This window comes from Lynx rufus, unplaced genomic scaffold (assembly GCF_022079265.1).
Source record: "Lynx rufus isolate CCGP_SWC_20201006 ecotype Redwood Valley unplaced genomic scaffold, mLynRuf1.p SCAF_8, whole genome shotgun sequence".
NCBI lineage: Eukaryota > Metazoa > Chordata > Mammalia > Carnivora > Felidae > Lynx > Lynx rufus.
In genome coordinates this window covers 101,684,260-101,708,061 of record NW_025814896.1, presented here as the reverse complement: position 1 = coordinate 101,708,061, position 23,802 = coordinate 101,684,260, and the positions used below count along the sequence as shown (strand labels likewise).

At 40.0% G+C, this 23,802-nt stretch overlaps 1 protein-coding gene across 5 annotated transcripts in view; it reads right to left on the bottom strand.

The window, feature by feature from the left end:
* The window catches only part of RMND5A (required for meiotic nuclear division 5 homolog A), a 70,347-nt gene that overhangs the window by 7,356 nt on the left and 39,189 nt on the right, over positions 1-23,802 (bottom strand). For 2 of the 5 annotated variants that reach the window (XM_047069670.1, XM_047069673.1), the window contains 5 exons: positions 11,814-11,980; positions 10,993-11,158; positions 7,852-7,954; positions 5,765-5,919; positions 107-4,600 (listed from right to left, as the gene is read on the bottom strand). In XM_047069670.1, coding sequence (XP_046925626.1) covers positions 4,537-4,600; positions 5,765-5,919; positions 7,852-7,954; positions 10,993-11,158; positions 11,814-11,980 — 655 coding nt within the window. In that variant the 3' untranslated portion in view covers positions 107-4,536. Of the gene's footprint in view, positions 1-106; positions 4,601-5,764; positions 5,920-7,851; positions 7,955-10,992; positions 11,159-11,813; positions 11,981-23,802 lie in introns of those variants that run through there. The other 3 variants (XM_047069668.1, XM_047069669.1, XM_047069671.1) reach the window with 3 other exon arrangements.

Below are 23,802 nucleotides of genomic sequence, written 5' to 3'. Positions count from 1 at the left end.
AATTTATAAATTAAGTATAGCAGAACTTTTAAAGTCAAAATGAAATCCCTGAAACTACTGGATGCAGTGGACTTTTTTCCAAAATCAAATGAACAGAGAATATGAATATGGTTTGTGTTAAATAAGGTTTATTGTTAGCTTTATTGCCTATAGTCTATAAGATGCAACTTTATTGTGCCTTTGCAAACAGGATACATTTCTTAAAAAACTGATCAAAATTTTCCATACATATAGCTCTATATGATAGATTACAGTGCAACACTATTTTTGTTACATAATTATAGAAATACTATAGAACCCAAGAGCACAGCGTAAGCAAAAGAAATACAATCCTGAGCCATCTGAACAAGATGATTTAATGAATCCTTTTAGTGTAAGTTTAGAAAACACGGAGGAGAAAAAAAAAGATACATGCACACTGCAGTCATGAGCAAAATACATTAAATACCTGTTCCTTGCTAGACACAGGTGGGGGATTATGGTGAATTTCAGACACATGCACACGCACTCACACTCCCATCTACTCCTGCTTCCCTCCCATCCCCAATACATTCACTCCCACCCCTTCCCCAAAGAAAAGATCAGGCACTAAATCCTAGTGAACCCCACATCTGCCTTGCTGGAGAACGTGAAGGGACTGCTAAAATAAGAGTAGAAATCCTCACCCACAACATGAAACAAAGCATGTGCCGTAAGCCAATTCCAGCTGCTTTTGCCTCTTTGGGAGTAAACGAAGCATATGCTCACTACAGTTTACAACTGTAGAGGGAAAGGTCTTGAAAACAAAACTGTTTTCCCTCCCTATCCCCTGAAGTAAAATCAACAGCGGAAAACTCACCCTAAAACTAATTGCCTCATCTGCTATTAAAATACATTTGTCATTCTATTTTTGGTATCTATTCAATCATAGTTCAGTAAGAACAGTTCATGAAGTTTGTACCTGCTTATAGTAAACACTACTGTACCACATAAAACCCACCACGGCTGGACAGGCTTATGAAGCACCAAACCTTCTACGTGTGTGTTCCTTGCTAACATTCGCTCAAGACCACAGCATCCTAGTGTTACCAAGGATAATGTACGTAGAGTTAAGTAACGAAAGGTATTTGGTTTGTGTCTTCACCTTACACATCCTGGTGATGAAATTAACCAAACCATGCCTTCCCTGAAAATAACCTGAGTCTGCTGACTACGCAAACTGACCAGCTCGACTGTCAGTCCACTAATCAGAGGTTGAGCTGGAAAACCAGAGGGCTAATGTCTACCAGCAGCTTGTCTTGTGCGGATAACCAAGAGTTCTTGGTTTTTGCAGTATCTATTGTCCCAAAGGCTGAACCACTGAGGTGGAAAGAACTCACAGCATCAAGAATACTGAACGAACTACACAGCCTGCGGGACTGCCTGGAGAGAAAAGAGGATCCTCATTCCCCACAGGATGTGCTGTGGGTTTTAGTGTCTCTGTGTACATCAGCTGCTACAGAAAGAAAAAAAAAAAAGATTAACTCCATAACTTTCTTATTTTCAATTAAATGCTCATACACTCACAAAATAGTCACACACCCTATGAATATGAGGTGGCTCTTCTCTTCAACATTTTTAAAATCAAGAGGCACCAATACCCGTTCATTTATGTATTAGAAATCTCACAGAATCACCACCAAAACGACAGAAATGGCATTTGTGATGATCACACAAAGGAGAAAAAGATCAAAAGACAAACTTAGCCGCTGTATTTCAGACTGTACTTGAAAGCACAGACGCTCTGGCTAAATTAGAATGTAAGGTTCTAATAAGGTTTTCTTGGTTTCGCATAGTCCCATGGCCTTTGTCCGTGACTGATAAACGGAATGGTTCCTAAGGTAATTGAGGAAACCACTCTGCAATTCTGTTTTCGATGTATATTATTATAATTAGTCTGCCTAGAAAAAAAACCCTTGGCTCTGTCATGGCCTTCTGCAAACAGAGGAAGAGCATGGCGAAGAGCATCCTCCTGCACTGTTGACTACACGGCCTCGGCGATAAGGTCCTGACGCCACTGGTGAAGGGGGTTCCAGAGCAGAAAGGACCACATGTTGTATTTCAGCATCTTTGGTTAAGGTCTGGCCTTGTCAAATCCACCTCTCCTTCCCATTTAGTCACCAATGTTTTAAGCCCATGCCTTTAGTTAAAGGTCACAAGACATAATTTTCATGTCAAATCAAGAGTTTCAAATTTCTGGCCCTACCCTGCCCAGTAGGACTGTAAGGACCTTACACAGGAAACTGGAAAATCCAATGCTTCAGTGAAAAGCATGCTCTTTTTAAAGTTTCATGAGCTGCATAGAAAACTGTCAACAGGATTCCCAACACTGGGAGAGGGACAGAGCACTTTGTCCTTAAAAGTGGCCTGAGCCAACTATATGAAGTGTGTGGCCCCCCAAAATATTTACCACCAGCCTCTAGAGCAACATCTATATTGTACAAATCTTATGTGAAGCCTAAATGTTTTATACGTTTTTCAGGTGGAAAGGTGAGAATAAGAGTTGTGAGTAAAGCTAAATCTGGCCTAGTGAGAAAAAAGAAGTAAACAAACAAACAAACAAACAACCTCTGGATTTTAATTCAAAGGAAAATATAGGTCATAAACCTGTTTTACATCCTCAGCCAGAGTTGCCTGGAATTCTCTACCTTCTGTTATGGAGTCCAACGAGCTTCTCTCTGCTCTCTTCCTTCACTGCTTAACCGGATAGAGGGGAAACTTTAGGGAGGGTTCCAACAGGAAAGCAGAAACATGGCTAAAGTCCTGGTGGGGCCAAGACTGAGGTCGGACAGAGCAAGCGTCGTGCCTGGATAGCCTAACGCTGCCCAAAGTGGTCACCCGGAAGCCTGACCACACACAGCAGTCAAGCAGCACTCTCCTGCAGGTACTCCTTTCCTTCAGACGTACCCCCGCTCTCCCAGACAAACATTTCAGGACAAACCACCTGGTCTGGTATGGGCTGGTACGCTACTGCAAATGCTGACACTTTCCAGTGAACTCAGCACCAAGCCTGTTTTCTCCCTCCCTGTGGAAGAAACCAATCTGCAGTTTAAAACACAAAGTGTCCCAGTCCTCTTTACTTCTGTGTTTTCTTCTTTCTCCATTTTCTCATCAAAGTTTTCCTATATTGACGTTCAGTTCCACATCAGATGAAATAAAGTTGCAAAATATTTGGTGATTTCCACAGAACATTCTTCTCGTAATGAACTGACTTAACGCGCTTAAGTCAAACTGACTTAACGCGCTTAAGTCAGAAGTATGTCCAAAGAAGTCCTTTCCATGTAGTTCGTTCATCATATAGAGAAAGACTCTTACACATGGCTATTTCTGGACAGTGCATTAAACGAAGATACCTCACAAGAGAAAAGATCATTATCTGTATCCATTAGAATAATATACAGATTCACAGTCAATGAGATGATACACTTTGCAGAAGAGAGGCATTGAATGGTATACTATTCAAATACAAAAACAGCAATAAACATATTCTGCACTACAGAAAATATGCTAACTTCTAACTTTAAGGATTTAAAGTAATGAGTCTGGTAACTGCATTTTAGGACTGGAACATGCTTCTTCCCTTCCAGGGACACAATGTTTGATGCCGGTGCACATATATATATACACACACACACACGACACTGTGTCTGCAATGATATACAAAGAGACAGACAGCCAAGTCCTGAAGGCAGATTTCAGAGAATAGGGCTACCAAGACCAAGAGAGCAAATATTAACTTAAGAACACCTCTAACTTCAGAATTTCATTTTATTGAACACACCTTTTAAAACAAGCACCTCTTGGCAATAAAAGCAAAGAAACACGAGTACTCCTTCCACTTTGTTCTAGTGGAAGACTTCTCACACCAACCTGCTAAATTCATGATGGAATCAGAAACAGGCAGCCCACTGGGGCTACAAGCAGAGCTCAAATGCAGGTCTGCTAACTTCTCGGGGAGAGCTGGAGCAGAGGAAAACACCAAAAAGCAAACTGGGCATCTATCACAGCTTTCTTCCTTAAGCAAAACAAATGCAAATTAGTCTTATAACCACAATTCAGTTTTTCAAACTTTTTCTGAAGAATTTTCATTTAATTTTGTATACATAACAGGAAGTAAAACTTTTTCACAAACATTCTCAAACCTTACAATTATCAAGAAATGACTAAAGTAAAAGCAGGAGAAATATTAAACACATGGCAGGGAGGTTGATTTCTGTTTCTGCTCTTAAAAAGTAAAAAAATCACCATATAATTAAGTACAAAAACCTGCATTGAATGACAACTGCTGGTGTATTTACTTGATCAAAAATGAAGACCAAGAATATAATAAAGCCCTATGATAATATTCGTCTGGAGCACTCCCCTCAGTGTGTGTACACTAAAATGTTGGCAAAGTTTCTGGAGCATTAGCTTATATAAACACGGGAGTCCTCAGTTAGCTGCATTAAATGGAACGTTCTCTTCTGAAATGCGCCACAATTCAGTTTCACTTACAAATTGCAAATTAAAGTTATCTCTTCAGAAAAATATCTGTTTGGCATCTCCTGGACTTTGTTCCATTGGACAATATGGACATTTTAATCTAAAGACAAGAAAGAAAACATTGAATCAAGGAACAGGATCAGTACTGAGCATTCAATTTTCCTCTACGGAATGTCAATGTCTTTAACAGTCACACACGCTCCACACACTCACGTCTGTATTTTGTTTTGAGGGTTAACTGTGCTTTCCCTTATTATAGCAGCCAAGCTCTGAAGGGTCACAAATAAATACCAATCAAGCCAGATGCTAAACTGAAGGCTTTCCTTCAGTGGAAATGAGTGAAAACTGTTTTGTAAACAAAACAAAGACAACGGTTTTGAAAATTGCTCTTGCAGTTTCAAAAGTAAGCCCAATTTTCCTCCTCCAAAGTTTAGGCTGTGCCTGTCTTTGAACAAGCTTCAAATGGACTGGTCACACAATCCACTCAAGTGCAGCAAATCTGATGCCAGCGGCTGAGCCTAGAAGGCTTGCTGCCTACCAAGAACGACGCCCAGAACCAGCACCGTCTAGTCACCATCCACTGACACCACCAGGGTTGCTGCATGGTCTGGGAAGGGCACAGATAGCTTCATTACAGGCGAAGACTTTCTTTTAAAAGAAAGACTTTACCATAACAGGTCTCAAGTGAACTCCAATGAAAAATGTTCTAACTGCCTAAGCTAGAAATAGGCTTTTGTGACTTTTTTCTTTTTATTATAAGTTGGGCCCAGTATGAGTATAAAAATTATAAATGTATATACCCTGCGAATTAGCAATTCCAAGTCTACAATTTATATATCACATGTAGATAAAGTAATTCTCTTTACAACAACAAAATGTTTAAATGTTCATTGATAGGGAATTGGTTAAATAAATTATCACATTTCCATATGGTAGAATACTCTGCAGCTCTAAAAAAAGAATGAGGGCTCTTTCTGTAGCATATAAAAGACCTTCAAAATACATCATTAAGTAAAAAAAGCAAACTTGAGTACCATACAGGGTATGTTACCATTTGTGTAAAGGCAGGGGGGAAATGACAATGTACTGCCTACCCAAAAGTTAAGAGTTAAAGATCATGCTTATAAATCTAATCATCAAATTCATGAACAAATAAAAAGACTGACAAGAAAAGAAAAGAAAAGAAAAGAAAAAACATCAGATACCACCTTCCCACTAAGTTTCAAAAGAAAATTTTTTTACCAACATTTAAAAAATCACTTACTTGCTACCATTAAACATTTTATTCAGGGCATCTCTTGATATAATATGACCACAGACCAATTTCATGGGTGGATTATTATCTGTTGTTTGCTGACGAAGAATGGGACAGGCAAATATAGAGTGATACCAGCACTTTTTACCAAGGTCCACTTCAATCTTCAAAAAACAGTAAAAAGGCTCAAGTTACATCTCGGAAAACCATCTACATGTCAATACGCACTGGGAAGCAAAAACATTTATCAGTCTACTCATCCAAATGTATCTTTTTACAGCACTCTTACCTCAGAGACAGGCAGTCTTAGGGATTCAAGCCTTACTTCATAATTCTAATTAACCTTCAAGATTATTTATAACACTACTTTTCAAACCAAATTCTGATGTCTGAGGAGTCAAAGGAAGGCAATGCTCTAGATGTCGAACACTCCTGAAAATCTGTCAGAATAGATATACCCTAAGAGCAAAGCCCACCAGAAACCCTGTTTTGCAGCACACTCAGGTAGGTGGTAAAATTCAGTGTAATAATTCCTTTAAAGACAGAATAAACAAGGCTTACTTTTATGCAAGCTTCAGATCTGAGTTTCCCATGTTCTGTGTACAATGGTCCAGAGAAACTACCTGAAACAAGGACTTTAAGCTCAAGTTCAGCAAGACCTCTCACAATCTGTACATCAGAGCCATGGTAGGTGTACCAGTCATTTCTCTTCACAGGGAACAAAACAAACAAAAGCTATGAAATCACCCAGCACAATGGTTGGCACACGACAGCGGGCTCCACAAACGTCAGTTCTTTCTGTTTTCTTTCCTTCCAAAATGGTTATCAATATAAAGTCTATTACCCAGACTCTTTCAAGAATGTTGACCAAGTGTAACAGAACAATCGTGAGAAATAATGGCCCGATCATCACCTCCCATTGCTTTACTACCCCAACACACAGGTGTCAGGTGAATTCAGACTTCAGCGTGCTCTGTGCTCATGCACAAATGTCAGAGATGCATGTAGCACAGCTGGGAAGCTGCCAGATTCTTGCAGGCACCTTCCTCAGCAAAGCAAGTGAAGGCTCAAGTTCTTTTCACTTGTTCAAATAAGCAGCAGTCAAGGAGGGGAGCTGCCTGTGTCCTGACCACACTCAGACTGGGAATGCACCTGTGTCTTTAATCAAAACAGATCTCTGAGGAGGAGCTGGGGCAGCCAACCGACAGTTACCAGCTGGAAGGTGACTGTGGATAAACCTGTGCACAGGCGTGGCAGACAAAAAGCAAAAGCCAAATGCGTATTTAGCCTTTTAGGGTCCATGACACAACCGTGACAGGCATGATAACTGCAGTCCAAGTTTTAGTGCTTACTGTCAAAGGTCACATACAATGACCTTTGCCACTCCATGTCATAACTCCTATGGCAGCAAAGCTGGAGTCCCTAATATGTGTCCCATGTTATTCTAAGCATACCAATGTTATCTCTAGTCTTTAACAGCCCCAGAAAGGGAAGGAAGGTACCACAAACTACTGCTTAGAGAAGTAATAGGGTTGGCAAGTGACTAGAGGTGATGTTTAAAATCATGGCCAGGAGAGCAGTGGACACGCAGCACCGGAGGGCCGCTGAGGACTGCATGTGTACCAGGGACAACCTTTATTTTAGCAGCTCTGTGCTTATTTTAAGCACAAACCCATGATTTCATAAATATCGATGCTTAACACAAAACTAAATTCAACCAGTTGACTCACCGCTCTTCTATTTTAAAAAACCGTAGTCCGAGTGGTTTCTCCAGGGCCCTGCAGAACACACTGCGTGCCACAGTACAGACGCCACGCACACCTGTGATGTCTTCCTTCACTAGCTCTCTACGTCAAAACTGTATTCGTTTTTTTCTACGTCAAAATTAAAAACCAGAAACTCCAGCGCCTCCAAAATGTACTAGCTCCCCATTTCTATTGTTTTTAATCATGTCTACACATGACATACAAGAATCCTGGCTGAACGGCTACAACGGTGTTCTCTCGTTAAAAGGCAAAACAGGCATTTTAAACTCTTAGCATCCATGTTCTTCTCATGGCAGGAAAAAATAGAGAACGGTAGAAAGTGGAACTCACAGGTAATTCATCTTTCTGGTTCCAAACTCCTGTGCACTGCCTCTGTTCTATCACGGCTTTGATATTAATTAACGCTGGCAGTGCCACACAACCTGCTGAGAAACTGGGAGAGAAGAGGAAATGTCAGTGCCAGGCCAGGTGTCAGACAGCTTGGTCCCAGGAAACATCAATCCCTCCAGACTCCATGTGCACAGGGTCCTGGCCATTGGACAGGGCACAGTGCCCTCTGCTTTGTTAAATCAGTGCCAAGAAAAAAAAAAAAGAAAAAACCTTCACATTTTACAAAACCACCAGATTCAATGGGCTCTGCTAATCAGTCATTAACGATATCCTGAAACAGTTTCTTGCTCAGCCTCCTTCTAGACCCTAGACCAGGATGCCCCTGTCCAGGGCAGAAGTGCTCATTTCTTAGACCCAGAAATGCTCACAGTCGTCTCTCAGCCGAGTCCCTCTTCAGGACTGCCCTCAGTTGAAGCAAGTCACCTGACCAGGGTCACATCTGATGACTGCTCTGGGTGAGGATACAGAAGCCCAGCTTGTCACCCTAATTTGGAACAGCTTCACAGGCCCACCATGGCGCCAGAGCTCCTCAGGGATGTGCTGAGGCCTCTGATTAAGACTACTCTGCAGTCCAACTTAGCCTAATCCTGCTGCTTTCATTCTGCCACGGGGGCTCATCCTAACAAACCTCCCTCGTGTCATCTCCACCATTTCACACTCTGTTCCCCCAGAGAACCTGACCTGCAGCCTGCTCATGCATTATAACAAACTGCCTCAGTGTCTCCTATGCTCAGCTGGAACACCCCACGGAAGGCAGAAGGCACCTTGTTCACCTTTGTAGCTCATACAATGCCTGGCACATAGCAGGGATCTAAAACACTTGAGGCATTAAATAAATAGGAGAGCTAAAGAAGTTATTTTCTTAAACAGGTTCATCGACTTCTTGTTTTCAAGACCCACTTACATGCTTAGATATTAAGAATCTCAAAGGCATTTGTTTCTGTGGGTTATATTATTGTACTAGAAATTAAAACTGACACATTTAAAAAATATCAATTTGTTTAAAATAATAAATATATCACGTTATAAATAACATTCTTACCAAAAAACAAAACAAAAACTCCGTATTTTCTAATCCAAAAATTGTGACAAGACTGGCACTGTTTTACATTTTTACAAATCTCTTTATGCCTAGCTTTATAGAAGACAGATTCTTATATCTTCTGCTGCATTCAATTTGTTGCAATGTGTTCTTTTGATTTAAATAAATGGGGAAAAAAATCTGGCTTTAAACAGATAGGCAGTAATTTAATTGCCTTTTCAGATAATTGTGATATTCCTTTAATGTCACACCAAAACTCAACAAGTAGTAGATTCTTAAAGGTTAGCTGCAGAGTGGAGTGAATCCTTGCCACTGAATTTTTTTGTTTCCTGCTACATTAAAATCCAATTGTCTGTCTCACACTGTGAATGAATCTTTTACTCATGCACGATTTTATAAGATCACAGTGAATTAAGATCTTCTAAGTGTTAACACATTTCATTACACAATCTCAAAAAAATCAAATTCATTAATATCACCAATCTCATCAGAAAAGTATTGGGAAGGGACCCCTGGGCAGTTCAGTCAGTTAAGCATCTGACTTTGGCTCAACTCAGGTCATGATCTCACGGTTCATGAGTTCCAAATCTACACTGGGTGAGCTCAAGCCCCACTGCAGGAGCACTGTCAGCACAAAGCCTGCATGGGATTCTCTCTCTCTGCCCCTCACTCACCTCACCTGTGCACTCGCTTGCATGCTCTCTCTCAGATAAATAAGGGAAGGAAGGAAAAGAAGGAGGCAAGGAGAAAGAACAGTATTGGGAAGCTGCATGCCCACAGTGGCAGATACAAGTTTTCCAAAATTGCTATCTTAGCTTAAACTCATGAATTTAAAAGATACAAAAAGATATAGTCAGTTGCTTTCCTTGACATGACAGGCTCACTTCATACATGTGAAAAAACAGCTGCCAAAAACCTAAGTGTAATTAACTGTAGTGATTCTAATTTTTTTTTTTAATGTTTATTTATTTTTGAGAGTGAGAGAGACAGAGCACAAGCAGGGGAGGGGCAGAGAGAGAGGGAGACACAGAATCCTAAACAGGTTCCAGGATCTGAACCATCAGCACAGAGCCCAATGCAGGGCTTGAGCTGTGAGATTAGGAACTGAGCCAAAGTCAGACACTTAACCAACTGAGCCACCCAGGAGCCGTAGTGATGTTTTTCAAGTAAGAACTATTTCGTGAAAAAAACAACTAGTGGGGGCACTTGGATGGCTCAGTTGGTTGAGCGTCCCGACTTTGGCTCAGCTCATGATCTCATGGTCCCGTGAGTTCAAGCCCCGCATCAGGCTCTGTGCTGACAGCTCAGAGCCTGGAGCCTGCTTCAGATTCTGTGTCTCCCTCTCTCTGACCCTCCCCCACTTGCACGCGCACACACACACACACACACACACACACTCTCTCTCTCTCTCTCAAAAATAAACAGTTAAAAAAATTAAAAAACAACAACTAGTGTATTGGCTCATAAAAATCAAGCAACATACACAGGTGTTTTCTGAGACAAGAGGATACTTTGGCTTGAAGTTGAAGTGCTTTATGAGAACTTCCCACTTTGTCACACAGAATATTAAAAAGGTGTGTACTCAAAAGTGAAGATGTAATAAAACTAATAATTTTAAATGTTTTGTCAAGAGCAGTCTTTTTTTTTTTTTTTTTTTTTAAGAACAGTCTTAAGTAAAACTAGTATGTCTTAAACTGCAAGTGTGTGGTGAAATATGATGTGTGGGGAATATGCCAAGTCCTTTAGGAGTCTGGGACCGCTCTGCTGATCTGCGAGCTAAGGCTCAAGCAGTTTAACACACCACTGTTGCTGCACCATCTGTGGAAATATCGGCACAGTGAAAAAGGCTCTGGGGGACCCCCAGAGGTTCACAGATGACACTGCTATAAGACTGTTTCATCACCAATTGTGATGATCTCCTGAAATACCAACCGTACTCTTCTTCAGAAAGACAAACGTTCTCTTCAAAAGCGAGACAGGAAATTAAGAAAAACTAAAGCAAGCAGTGCATATTTCAATAGCAGGACCCATTTCCATACCTGACGCTGAGAGGGGACTCCACCGAGAGCCCCAGGAGGGCACAGGCGTCCCGAGTAAAGATGTCACAGATGTCAGCCCACTGGTTTGCATCAAGTAGGTGAACGTATGGTGAGTTCTCAATCCCTTGTCTCAGGTACACAAGGCTTCCCATCAAAACCTGAATGTCTAAACAAAACCAGTGACAATTTGGAGGTATGAATGAGCACTCCTGAAACAGGGGCTGACGTGCGGGTGGGAAGCTGAGAAAGGCAAAAATTCCCCCAACTGACATAGCCTAAGTTATTAACAATGTCTTTTAAAATTCTGGTCCTTAAGCTTGGTTTATCCCTTCACTGTAAATCAAAGAAACAGCATTGAGAGAAAGGGGAAGAAAAGGAAAACACTGAATACGAACTTCAAGTTACTTTACTCTTATACACAGCATAGTGTAACTACCATTATCTAGATGAGTAATAACGTCGTAAATGGGGCCACCAAACATTTCTGGCTGTAGAACTGGCCAGGACTCCCACACTGACATTAGGTGTCACTGCTGCCACCTTGGACACTTTGTGGTGGCATGCCTGCCTGCTCTTTCTCCTATCTCTTACATACAGAATCCCCAAAATGCAATGTCTCTTTCTGACTTTGAATCCAAGAGGCTTCAATGTTTTACTTTTGTTCTGGGTCCACTCAGCGATCTAATAATAATCTAAGCGATTAGCATCTACAATTATTTTAGTTCCTTAGCAAATTGGTATTAGATCTCCTTAAGATAAACCTAAATCCCAGTGGTGGCTATAGGTCTGTTCCAATTAAAAACATTTGACTCTAGACTCACCTTTTTGATGATTTAGGGCAAATGGCTGAAAATTTTTAGCATATTGTAATGCTTCTCGCTGATTCGTAGTTCCGCCCATTAACAAGCTAATAAAATACAGTCTGTGTAGTTTAAATTCCAAGGAACTGTTTTGGGCTATGAGCATTTCTCGGTTTGATACTGCCCATCTAAAGGAAAAGCAGAAAAGATTTTAACAGTAATTAAGAGCCGGCAAAGAGTGTCAAAAATTCTTTGAAACCTAACAACACACAAAAAAAAGGTCTGGTCTGCCATCTTGTGGAAATCAGTGGTAACATCAATCCCTTGGCCCAGAGACTTTTGTAAAGAAAATAAACATAACTACACCCAAAGAGACACTTCAGCTAGTGAAAGTAAGATAAAAATAGTAAGTCAGATGACAATTAAATATTTAGTAAGGTTTTATACCAAGACAAGATGGACTCTGATGAGTCACAGGATATATTTGGAACTTGTACAAGGCCCACTTTGAAGCAGGTGTCAGCCATGAGATTCACTACTCAATTGCCCGTATCTACTACTCTTTTCCTGTTAAACTGGCATGGCATATTTATAAATGAATCATAAGATTCTGAATGGGAACCATCTATTTTTAGACTTTTTGGGGGCACAAGATTTTGTGCTGCACACTTTGAGATTAAAAACAGCAAACAAGGTTATTTGTGCCTCAAGGTGTTTTCAGTCTAATCCGGCAGATAAAACTACATACATATCACATTTATATCACACTGTGCCATAATGATTTGTACAAACATACTGCTAATGAAGGAAAGAATATCCAATTCTGAAAGATCCAAAGTACAGGGACTCAGGACTCTCCAGTACACACAGTTGGGATAACCAATGTTGAGCTGGGTCTACCACTCCAGGTGGGCACTAGGCAGAAAAGTGTACCAACCAGCTGTTAAAATCAATTTTGCAATCAAATGGTAAGGAATCATTACTTTATCTCTTTAAACAGATTAAGATGTAGGAGCCATATCATATTTTTTATCTGACTTTCAGTTGGACAAATATTCTAACCCATTTCACCAAGGACCAATGGAACGTGAACTGGGTATGATTATAAACCCGGAGCAGCTCTGCAAACTACAAAAGTAAAATGTTTCAGGTTCCTCATAATGATCAGTTGAATGGGATTAGACTTCACAGAACTCTACTGTTACAGGATCCTACCCTAAGGGTTCCACATGCACATGGGTATTCTAATCAACCTGTTGATGCATCCACATCTTAGAGTCCAAACATGAAGCTTCTGTGACTTCAAAATCAAGGTTATTGCTAAAAATATTTTAAAACTATATTCATCACTTAGACTTTGGCAATATTTACTTAAATTTAAGTAAGCTTTGAAACCTTGCCTGGTCGCAACACCAAGTCTGAGATAAATCCTGCTGACACCAGCAACGTACTTTTGGCAGCGATCTTTCTCGAATGCCCAACGCCAACCGCCAGTACCAAAAGTATTGAGTGTCTGGCAATATCTAGCTTGTCAGGGACCTTCGTGATTTCCAGTTCCAAGGAGTACATTTATTTTTATTTTTATTCCAGTATAGTTAATATACAGTGTTGTATCAGTTTCAGGTATACAATCTAATGATTCCACACTTCCATACATGACCCAGTGATCAACATAACTACCCTCCTTAACCCCCTCATCTATTTCACATATCCCCCTACCCACCTCCCCTCTGGAATCCATCAGTTTGTCCTCTACAGTTGAAAGTCTGTTTCTGGGTTTGCTTCTCTCTTTTTTCCTTTGCTTGTCTGTTTTCTTAAATTCCACATGAGTGAAATCGCATGGTATTTGTCTATTTGGCTTTGCAGCTCCATCCACATGGTTGCTAATGGCAAGATTTCATTCTTTTTTATGGCTGAGTAATATCTCATTATGTGTATACACCACATCTTCTTTATCCATCTATCTATAGACACTTGGCCAAGCAGTACATTTAAATCATGTTGCTTACCAAAAGTTTATCCTACACCCCTCACGCATAAAATCATGAGTGTGTTTTCCTACTAACAAGGAAGGAGAGGCAGCAAGCTACTTGTTTTCTGTTTCTGATATGAGGTACATGTGTAAGAGTCTACAGAGTCCAAGAAGGGAACTAATAGAGAGTAACTACAAATTTTAATAAACAATGAAAGTCAACAGAGAGGGCAAAGTCCTTACGTAGGCAATTCACAAAGGAAAAAATCTATTTCATTTTCACAGGCAGATTTTCAGGATATAATATTAAAGGTGGGGAAAATTGTCCTGTCTAGGAAAAAATAACTCCCAGTTACAAGAATCTTTAATGGTAATGATTCCAGGGAAGCTGGACTGCATGCATTGTTCACCAACTGTTATGGTGCATGGGCTACAACAACCCAGACCAGGGCATCAACTCTCAGAGCAGCACCAGGAGGCCAGAAATAATGGGAGGACATAACGGTGGTCCAGAGGACAGTGACTAACACAGTCTATGCTGTCCTACGTTTTACAAAATTACTTTCAGTTAAGAAGGCAGTAACTTTTTAAGCAAATGCAAAAGTAAACGAAATTCTTAACTTCTTTTTTAATCAAAAAAGCTAACAGTAATTGCAAATTACATTTCCTAAAAGTAATCCAAGCCATGAATTATGATTTTAAGCTCTGCAAACTATATATATATATATATATATATACACACACACACACACACACACACACACACACACACACACATACACACCCATTTAACTTGGAGAGGTATTTAAATACTGGACAATGTAGTTCCTAATTTATCACTTATTTTTACTCACTTTCAAATTTAGCTATAAACAAGGCTACAAAATAATCAGAAAAAAGCTAACATTGCTAGTTCCTAACCCCCAGGCCCACCAAGAAATTTTCAGGAAAAGTAAATAGCTATTTCATTACAAAAAGGAGCTGGAGAAATGTGGGCAAAATGCAAACTCCAAATTCACAGAATACAAGTTGTCATGTATTTCTTAAATTACATTTCTTGACCTTCTGTCTTGAAACAATGTATTATCTTCACTTAACTTTTGAATATTATATTAAGCCTAAATCTCACACAGCAAAGCATTAGATTAACCATTTCTAAGCTTCTCCCTTCCTGGCAAAATGTCATTTTCTACACTAAGGATCTCTGCTCTCAAACGTGTAAACATATGTAAGTAAGCATTAAGGTGAAAACCTTGCCTTATAGCACCTCTCCCTCATACCTCCAGGCACCCACATTTGTATTGTCCTGACCCCAATTCCTTGGCCACAGTTGACTGGCCAGGTAAACATGGGTTTTAAAGTCACACTCTTGTGGTGTCTCATATAAATGAATTCATCTATCCCTTATCTCCTTCATGATCACTTCATGATCCTGTATCTTTTGTACTTGAAGTTCTTAATGATTGCCTTCCTTGACAATCAGAACATCTGCCTTAACTAATCTCTGGAATCTGGGTACAAATTTCACAGCAGCATTTTTATCTACACTAGCAGCCTCCCCAGAGAGCTAAACGTTAGCCAGTTCATGATGACTTCTGAATTGATGAAACCATCTTTGGCAGTAAAGTTCTTCTTCAATCTCCTTATAATTACTGTTTTCTTTCAATACGGCCAACTGCCACATGGCCAAACTAACCTTTTTAAAAAAAATTGCAATCCAAAGTAGAAGTAAACATTCCTTTTAAACCATAAGCAGCCTTCCGTTCCTAGTGCAATTTAAATTAAAGAATGTCAAAGTGGCTCTACCTTGATTTTTCACATTCATAGTGCTTTTTTCAGTACGGCTTCTATCATGACTTTGTTCAGGCCTGCATCTCATCCTGGCTCCGCTCTGTCGATGGCATTTTCAACTTTTTTTTTTTGTTTTTTAATGTTTATTTATTTTTGAGAGAGAGAGTGTGTGTGAGTGGGGGGCAGGGGGCAGTGGGGAGAGAGAGAGGGAGACACAGAATCCGAAGCAGGCTCCAGGCTCTGAACCATCAGCACAGAGCCTGATGTGGGGCTCAAACTCACGAACTGTGAGATCATGACTTGAACCGAAGTTGAACTCTTAACCAACTGAGACACCCAGGCGCCCCTCAACTCTTTCTAATCACGTGCAATTTCACTTCTAGCAATTCACCTTTGTTGATCAAGCTCCTCTTTCAAAAATCCATTTCTGTAATATGTTGCACGTGTTTATCTCTGGGGGATGAGGAGGCAAGACAACTACACGCTTGCTGAGGGGTAACGAATGTGCGGTGACCAATCACTGACAGACTTGGAAGAAGTGATGTGGTTGGCTGTGATCAAGATGCACATCTGTTATTTATGTGGTGATTTGTTATTTATGTGGTGATTTGGGAGTAAGGTTTGTAGCTTATGCAATTACTTACAGTTTACACAGAACTCGAAGCAGGATCCAGGCTCTGAGCAGTCAGCACAGAGCCTGATGCAGGGCTCGAACTCACAACAGCAAGTCATGACCTGAGCTGCAGTCAGAAGGTTAACCAACTGAGCCACCGAGGCACCCCAACTTTATAAAAGCCAAGAAGGCCCAGAGTGGCACAAAGGAGAAAGATGCAATGTTTGAAGAACTAATAAGCAAGTCCACGTGTCTATGGCACAACTCTTTTTAAAGTAGGCTTCATGCCCAATGTGGGGCTTGAACTCACGACCCTGAGATCAAGAGCCGCATGCTCCACCAACTGAGCCAGCCAGGCGCCCTCTCTATGGCACAACTCTTAAAGAAAGAAAATTAGGTTAGTTTTCTTTTTCTCACCAAGATCCCTGCCCCTCCACTTTTCTTAAGCAGCACAGGGGTGGGTGTCGGCAGGAGCAAGAAGTGGTTGGCCAATAGGAGAAATTAGAGGTGTTTGTCATGTGGTGTGACAAATTAAAGGAGGAAAATAATGAGACTAGAATGGAGACAGAGGTTCAGGCCAAGAACCTGACATCTGAACCTAACACATTCAGATAACCTGATCTAGCAAACTTCATTACCATCAAGAGTGATGTGTCCAAGTGAATGAAAGCTGGTCTAGATGGAAGACCTGTTTGCTTTGTGCAGTGAGAAGCCATGATCCTACCTCCCAGTGGAGGTGCTGGTTAATTTTTTGCAAACGAACAATCAAACACAAAGTGAGTAGCTGAGAATAGAGCAGAAAAACTCAAGGGCCAGGCTCAATTGCCACATTTTCTACAACTTTCCTAAATAATCTCTGCAGCCACAGAACTCTTGATGTCCCTTGTATCTGAACCTGTCACATGGCTCATCTCACATTTGTAGGATAGTTTCTGGTCTTTTATAAGGCAGGGACTCTGTCTTGCTCATCTTGGCATACCCTGCCTACTCTGAACGGGGTATACTGATAAAGAATACAGGTTTGGGGCGCCTGGGTGGCGCAGTCGGTTAAGCGTCCGACTTCAGCAAGGTCACGATCTCGCGGTCCGGGAGTTCGAGCCCCGCGTCAGGCTCTGGGCTGATGGCTCAGAGCCTGGAGCCTGTTTCTGATTCTGTGTCTCCCTCTCTCTCTGCCCCTCCCCCGTTCATGCTCTGTCTCTCTCTGTCCCAAAAAAAATAAATAAACGTTGGGAAAAAAAAAAATTAAAAAAAAAAAAAAAAGAATACAGGTTAGTAGAGTCAACTATGCATGGACTTTAATCTTAGCTCTGCAGTGTGAATTTGCGCAACTGTTACTCAATTCTCTAAAATCTGTTTCCTTACTGTAAAATGGGGGTACCTCAAAGGGTTGTGGGCATCGAACAAGGGGGCTAGTTAAAGCGCTGAGCACAGAGATGGGCACAAATAGATACTCAATAATAAGCAACTTAATTTGTATTTACTGAATGAGTGAACTCTAATGGTTCTTCAAAGTCATTATTTTTAATAAGAAAATTATACTTAAAAGCCAAGAATTATTTGGGCGCTTCCATGTAATACTCAGTGCTGCTTTGGTTTTTATAGTCTCAACTGTGTGGGAATATGATGATATCCATGTATCAGTTAATCCTCTTCAAAACATTCAAGTTTTTGTAGCTAGAAGTTCACATTGAATATTCACTTGGGTATTTGCTTCTCTGAGCAGGAATAAGAGGTAGAAGACCGTCAGAGCCTTAATTAACCTGGTAATAACCAAATCCAAAGCACAGGAAACTACAAAAGCACGAAATATAATTGGCCCCCAAAACTTAACCCACTGCCTATAAAGCAATACAAGACACATACAAAAAAATAGTTGAGATGTTAAGAAATAGAATGCTATTTTCTAGATAATGGCATTTCCAGCAGAAAACTTTTGATTTTTAATTTTTAAAAGAAAACAACTAGTACGATACACAACCAAAAAGCCAACTAAACATTCAACTGTAACTTCACTGTGATTTGTTAAAAAAAAATTCTGATCCCAAATCTCCTATGTGGATTATTGAGAGCACCATGAGCTTTAGAACTATTCCTAATTTAAAGAGACACTGTAGGGGCACCTGGGTGGCTCAGTCGGTTAAGTGTCTAACTTTGGCTCAGGTCATGATCTCACGGCTTGTGGGTCCGACCCCCACGTCAGGCTCTGTGCTGACAGCTCAGAGCCTGGAGCCTACTTTGGATTCTGTGTCTCCTGTTCTGTCCTCCCCCACCCCCCAAAAATAAACATTTTAAAAAATTTAAAAAAAAGACACTGTAGACAACCCCCCCAAAAGGGCTAAAAGGCACCCAGTAAGGTCACTGATATCACAATTATCTCTGTTCACTGCCACTCCATTCCCTAATAAAGAGACCTTTTGTGCCTCTTCCATAAAAAGACCCCAAAACAATACTACTGACTTAGGTGACTAAGTTAGAAGCAACCCACTCCACACAATTATCCCACAAAGCATTAAGCATTAATTATCCTAACTGTCAGGCCTCTGAAAAGACTTGGCACATTGTTAGCTCCATATTTAGAATTTCCATGTTATTCCAAAAATAATTAAAACAAGATCCCACCTTCACAGTTAGCTGCTGTCCCCCAGGAACCTAACTGACAGCCTCATCTATTTACCTCACTCCTCTTATAATTTTGCCAATCTGGGTTGGTGTCTATTTCTGGTAATAATGAAAAATATCTCTTGCCAATTCCCACAGACACTCCACTACAACCTTTCAGAACATTTTTAAAAGGCTTACAAATATATTCTTTTTCTGTTCTCCTCTAGGGCTATATTCTTGGGCGGGAGGGGGGGGATGGTGTACAAGCTTAAGTTCAGTGAAATGAATGACGTTTATTTACTCCACAGACGTGGACTTGGCTCAATGTTATTGGTGACCAAATCAAGTGCTTAAAAAATTCAGAGAATGGCAAAAATGACAAAAATCAAAGTTCAGCCAAAAAAAGGTTAAGAATCCTATAACTTTGCTTTAGAGACCAAAAAGAATAGCTTAACATTTCTTTTCTGAAATATTTGCAAATGGCAGTTTCTCAGATATGGACTGAGTTCATCACTGGAACTACTAACATTTTACTCATCTCAGACTGGTGTGAATCTTTGTCCTTCTTACATGCTATTTTAAAAAATAATACAGGGGCGCCTGGGTGGCTCGGTTAAGCATCCGACTTCAGCTCAGGTCATTATCTCCTGGTTTGTGAGTTCAAGCCCTGGGTCGGGTTCTGTGCTGACAGCTCAGAGCCTGGACCCTGCTTTGGATTCTGTGTCTCCCCCTTCTCTGCCCTTCCCATGCTCATGTTCTGTCTCTGTCTCGCAATAATAAATAAACGTTAAAAACAAAATTTGATTTTAAATACAAACTATAGTGTTACGCATTTAATTTACTTCAAACAAAACAAAACAAACAACACGCACACTTTTAATTTGAGCCTCTCCATAATGCAGTGCCTGGTAAGAGTCCCAAAAGCAATGTGAGGCAAGTGGCCACCATGCTGGACGACACAGTTCTACCAATTAGCGATTTTTTTAAAATAAAGTTCTTAAATATGACATGCTTTTTATTTACTGCTAATAAATAAACCCACAAACCATGAAATCATGACCTGAGCCGAAGCCAGACACTCAGCCCACTGAGCCACCCAGGCGCACCTCAATTGGTTTCTTTTTAATAGAATAGCTCCGTCTCCACCAGACTTAGCGCATGGGCACAGTGAGTTAAAAATGTATCCCTTAACTCACCTTTTCTGCCTTTTCAGAATTAAGAACCATCCTGAACAACAACAACAAAAAAGCAAAAAAGAACAAAAATAAAAACAAAAAACTCAAGCTCTGGAAAAAAAAAAAATCCAACTTGAATTCCTTTTCTCCAATGGTATATCTATCAGAGCCTTCTTTCTTCTGTGGTTCTATGTGGCTATTAAAAAATGTCTGAGTCAGCAAGACTGCCCACCTACAGGAAGTCAAAACTAAAAACAAGAAAACAAATACCAGAAACTGCCTAATCGTTGTCACCCTCATTGCCAGTGGTAGTCAAGGCTCTGTGATCAGGTACTTCAGCTTGCTGCCTTCATTTTCATTTTCTAAAAACTTTCTCCGCTTATAACTGGTGTTTTATTCACAGATACTACAATTTCTCTAAGTCTGGCAAACACTTCCTTCTCCTTAGATCCACTGTTCACACCACAAAGAAACTACAATGGTTAAGCTCATCATAATCCCTCTGTGGTTTTTATTTCTAGCCCCACCTAATCACTAGGCTTAGAGATGGAGTCCTTTCATTTTTCAACAGGCTGCCTCATACTGTTCATGGCCTGTCCAATCTAAAATTCTTCTGTGGTCTAAACTAACAGAATATTTTTCTCTCTTCTGTGAAAAAATCTTTTAACTTCTCTCTCTCTGTCTCCTTCTCATAACCATTCAGTTATTGTCTGTTCCCTCACAGTGTTCTACTGAGGCTTTGCAAACTCTTTTAAACTGCAAATTCTTCTAAACAAGTGCTGGGGGCCCCTGGGCCTACTCCTCGGTGTTGAAAAACCAGGTTTCCAAGTCTGCAAGGTTGTAAGCCAGACCACAGACTGTGGCAAATCCAAGAAGGTGGTATTACTCTTTGAAACACCTTTAAGGAAGGCAACCTGAAGACAGGCTTCCCCTGAAGACAGCACTTAAAATGTCAGTAACTGGCTCACACCTATAACAACAGTTTCTGTTTCTCTAATATTTCTCCATCCCCTTGTGTTAAGTTGCTATTACTCTCTTGTTGACACGAGTTACTTTTGGCTTGACCTCTATCTCCCCCATGAAGGAAGAGGTCTCACGTTTGCTCAAAGTTCTCCTTCTAACTATTCCATCATTTACTGAAGTATGCCATACGCTTATGAAGTAAAGCACCATGCCAGGTGCCAAGAAGAACTTAAAAAATAGATAAGGCAATCTGGAGGAGAAGAAAAATCCATATACAAAGTCAGAAATATAAGGGGGCAGGAACAAAAGAGTAGGCAGTGTCCTAACCAGCTCTGTGTGTATAATTAGCTGTTGTTCTGCCACTTCTGCCATATCAACATTCTTTTCTTCCTTCTTTCCATTGTCTCTTATCATTTGCAACTGATAGCTAATGCTCTTCAAAGTTCCTTTCATGGCCTCTATCCATACTAATCTGTTTGGTTGGCTTCTGCCTCCTCAAAAGTCTAGACTGCCTGGAGGAAGTGCTGCAGCCCCTCGTGGATGGTTCCATGCTGCTGCCTCTCCCAGCGTGGACAAATAGTAAGTGCCACAATGACTGAAAGATACTCTGTCTTGTACCTGAACCAGAATTCTTCAAACTGATGTCCCATATGCGTCAACTTTTGCTATGAGCTGAATAAAGTGAATTCTCTGTACCTTGGACATTAAAGATGCTGAGGAAATAACGGCTTTGTAGCCACCAGTAACAGGCAAGAATTGGAAAAGTCGGAGTTGTTGTAACAGACATTTCTATTAAACTATCATTTTCAAAGCTTCTGTTCTGTAGGTCTCCAATTTTGTGGGTTTTAGCGTTTTGGGGGGGGGGGGTTGGGGACAAGAACAAGGATTCTGTGGTCAGATATGCATGGGGAACATGGAATTTGGGAACGTTAAATGTTTCTTTAGGACTGGTGATGGCCCCTGTAATGTGCTAAAGTAATAAGTCTCTTAGAGAAGAGTATTCACAGGACATCATGTGAAGTGCTTCTCATGTGACCTTTTGATTCCATATCCTTTTCTTCCACAAAGCACCTGCCAGGCCTCAATTCGTCCTCTATAAAATGAGTATTTATTTCATAGGGTTATGATGAGAATTTAATAAGTTAATACATGTAAAATGCTTAGAACAATGCTCGGTATATAAGCACTCAAGAAAAGTTAACTATAATTGCCGCCACATCCCCCTATACTGATAATATTTAATATGGCAACCTTCCCAGAAAAGTGAAGTAACAAAATTTTTACTGTGTAGTAATTTCCACTATTACAACCAAGGGGATAGAATGAACCCTGCCTTTGCCTGAGAGGCACTGCTTGAGGCTACCAGTTAACAGAAAACATTGATAGAAATAATTGATACATATGATATAGTTATCAGTAAGAATCTTAGATCTTATAGAAAAAGCACAAAGTTAAAAGGGTGTTATCAATTTTCTTCACTCCAAAAGGGAAACGCCTTGAGTACTTTGAGAGCTGAGGTGGTCTAAATACTCAGCACAGTCTGTGGCACATGGTAAGCACTCAACAAAAATTTGATGAAAAAAATCCTGAGAAATTAACGGATAAATGACTATCAGTTGAATAACCCAAATATTATTTCCAAATCGTTATGAAACAACTGGAAAACCCATACATTTCTATATTTAGGCTCCCTCACTCTTCTCTATAGATGTTTAATCATATGGGTAAAACATGAAAGTAGATGGGAGAGTGGCTATTTAAGAGTTATGACTGGTACTTGACAGAATTTAATCTCCCAGGTGTGTCAAAATCTAATATCTGCTAAAAAACAAAACCCAAAAAAACTGTAAAGGTAATGTATGCCATACACAGTGGTACAATTTGATGTCTATCTTTAAAGATACAGGACCTACCTGCCTCGTATTTATAATGTACACAGGAATTTATCATTTATAAATGTACACAGGAATCTATCTCTACATGTTCCATCTGAGCTGGTTTCAAAACTTTGCAAATCTTTTAAGAACTGATAAATGATCAGAAACAGAAAACTAAATATGCAGAATTAAATAGGTTAGTGGAATTTTACAAAAAAAAAAAAAAAAAAATCAAGAATCTACCCACCTACTTTTTTTTCTGAAAACAATAATCTCAAATACTTCCAATTTTAAAATACCAGAATTCTATGCCTAGAACTCCATAACAGTATCACTGTTTCTATCATCCAGTTTCTTCCTTCTATTTTATGAGTTTTTGTTCTTTTTTTTAAACCACCTGGTAATCCTCACATTAAAAAATTCTAGGACAGCGGTCAGCAAATTATGGCTAAGGTTCAATACGGCTTGCTGCCCATTTTATATACCAGATGGCCAAGATGGTTTTGTGGGGTTTTTTGTTTTGTTTTTTTACATTTTTAAAGGGTTGTAAAATAAAGCAAAGAAGAATATGTGACAGAGACCTTATGTGGCTTGCAAAACTTAAAATATTTACTGTCTTGCCTTTGACAAAAAACCTTTCTTGATCCTGCTCTAGGGTATTACTTATCATAGCTTACTCAGTAATTTAAGATAATTCATATCAATGACAAGTTCACAGTGAATCATTACATTTTATAATGTAGTAATGAGCACAGAACTCCTTCATAACAATATCTGCAGTCTTCCTGCATACCACTTAGTTCCAATAGCCAATTAAGTTGTTTTTTTTAGAATGCTAGCACAGAACCCTGCACATTATGGAGGTTCAAATATCAAACTGAGACCACTTGAACAATAGTACTTCAGTTATAATGCTAGTCTAAAGCAGTAGAATAGCCTGGATATAGGAAACCCTTTTTCTCTTCTGGGAATTCAGATCAACTGATAAGAAGGCTCTAACCATTTTCTCATATTTGTC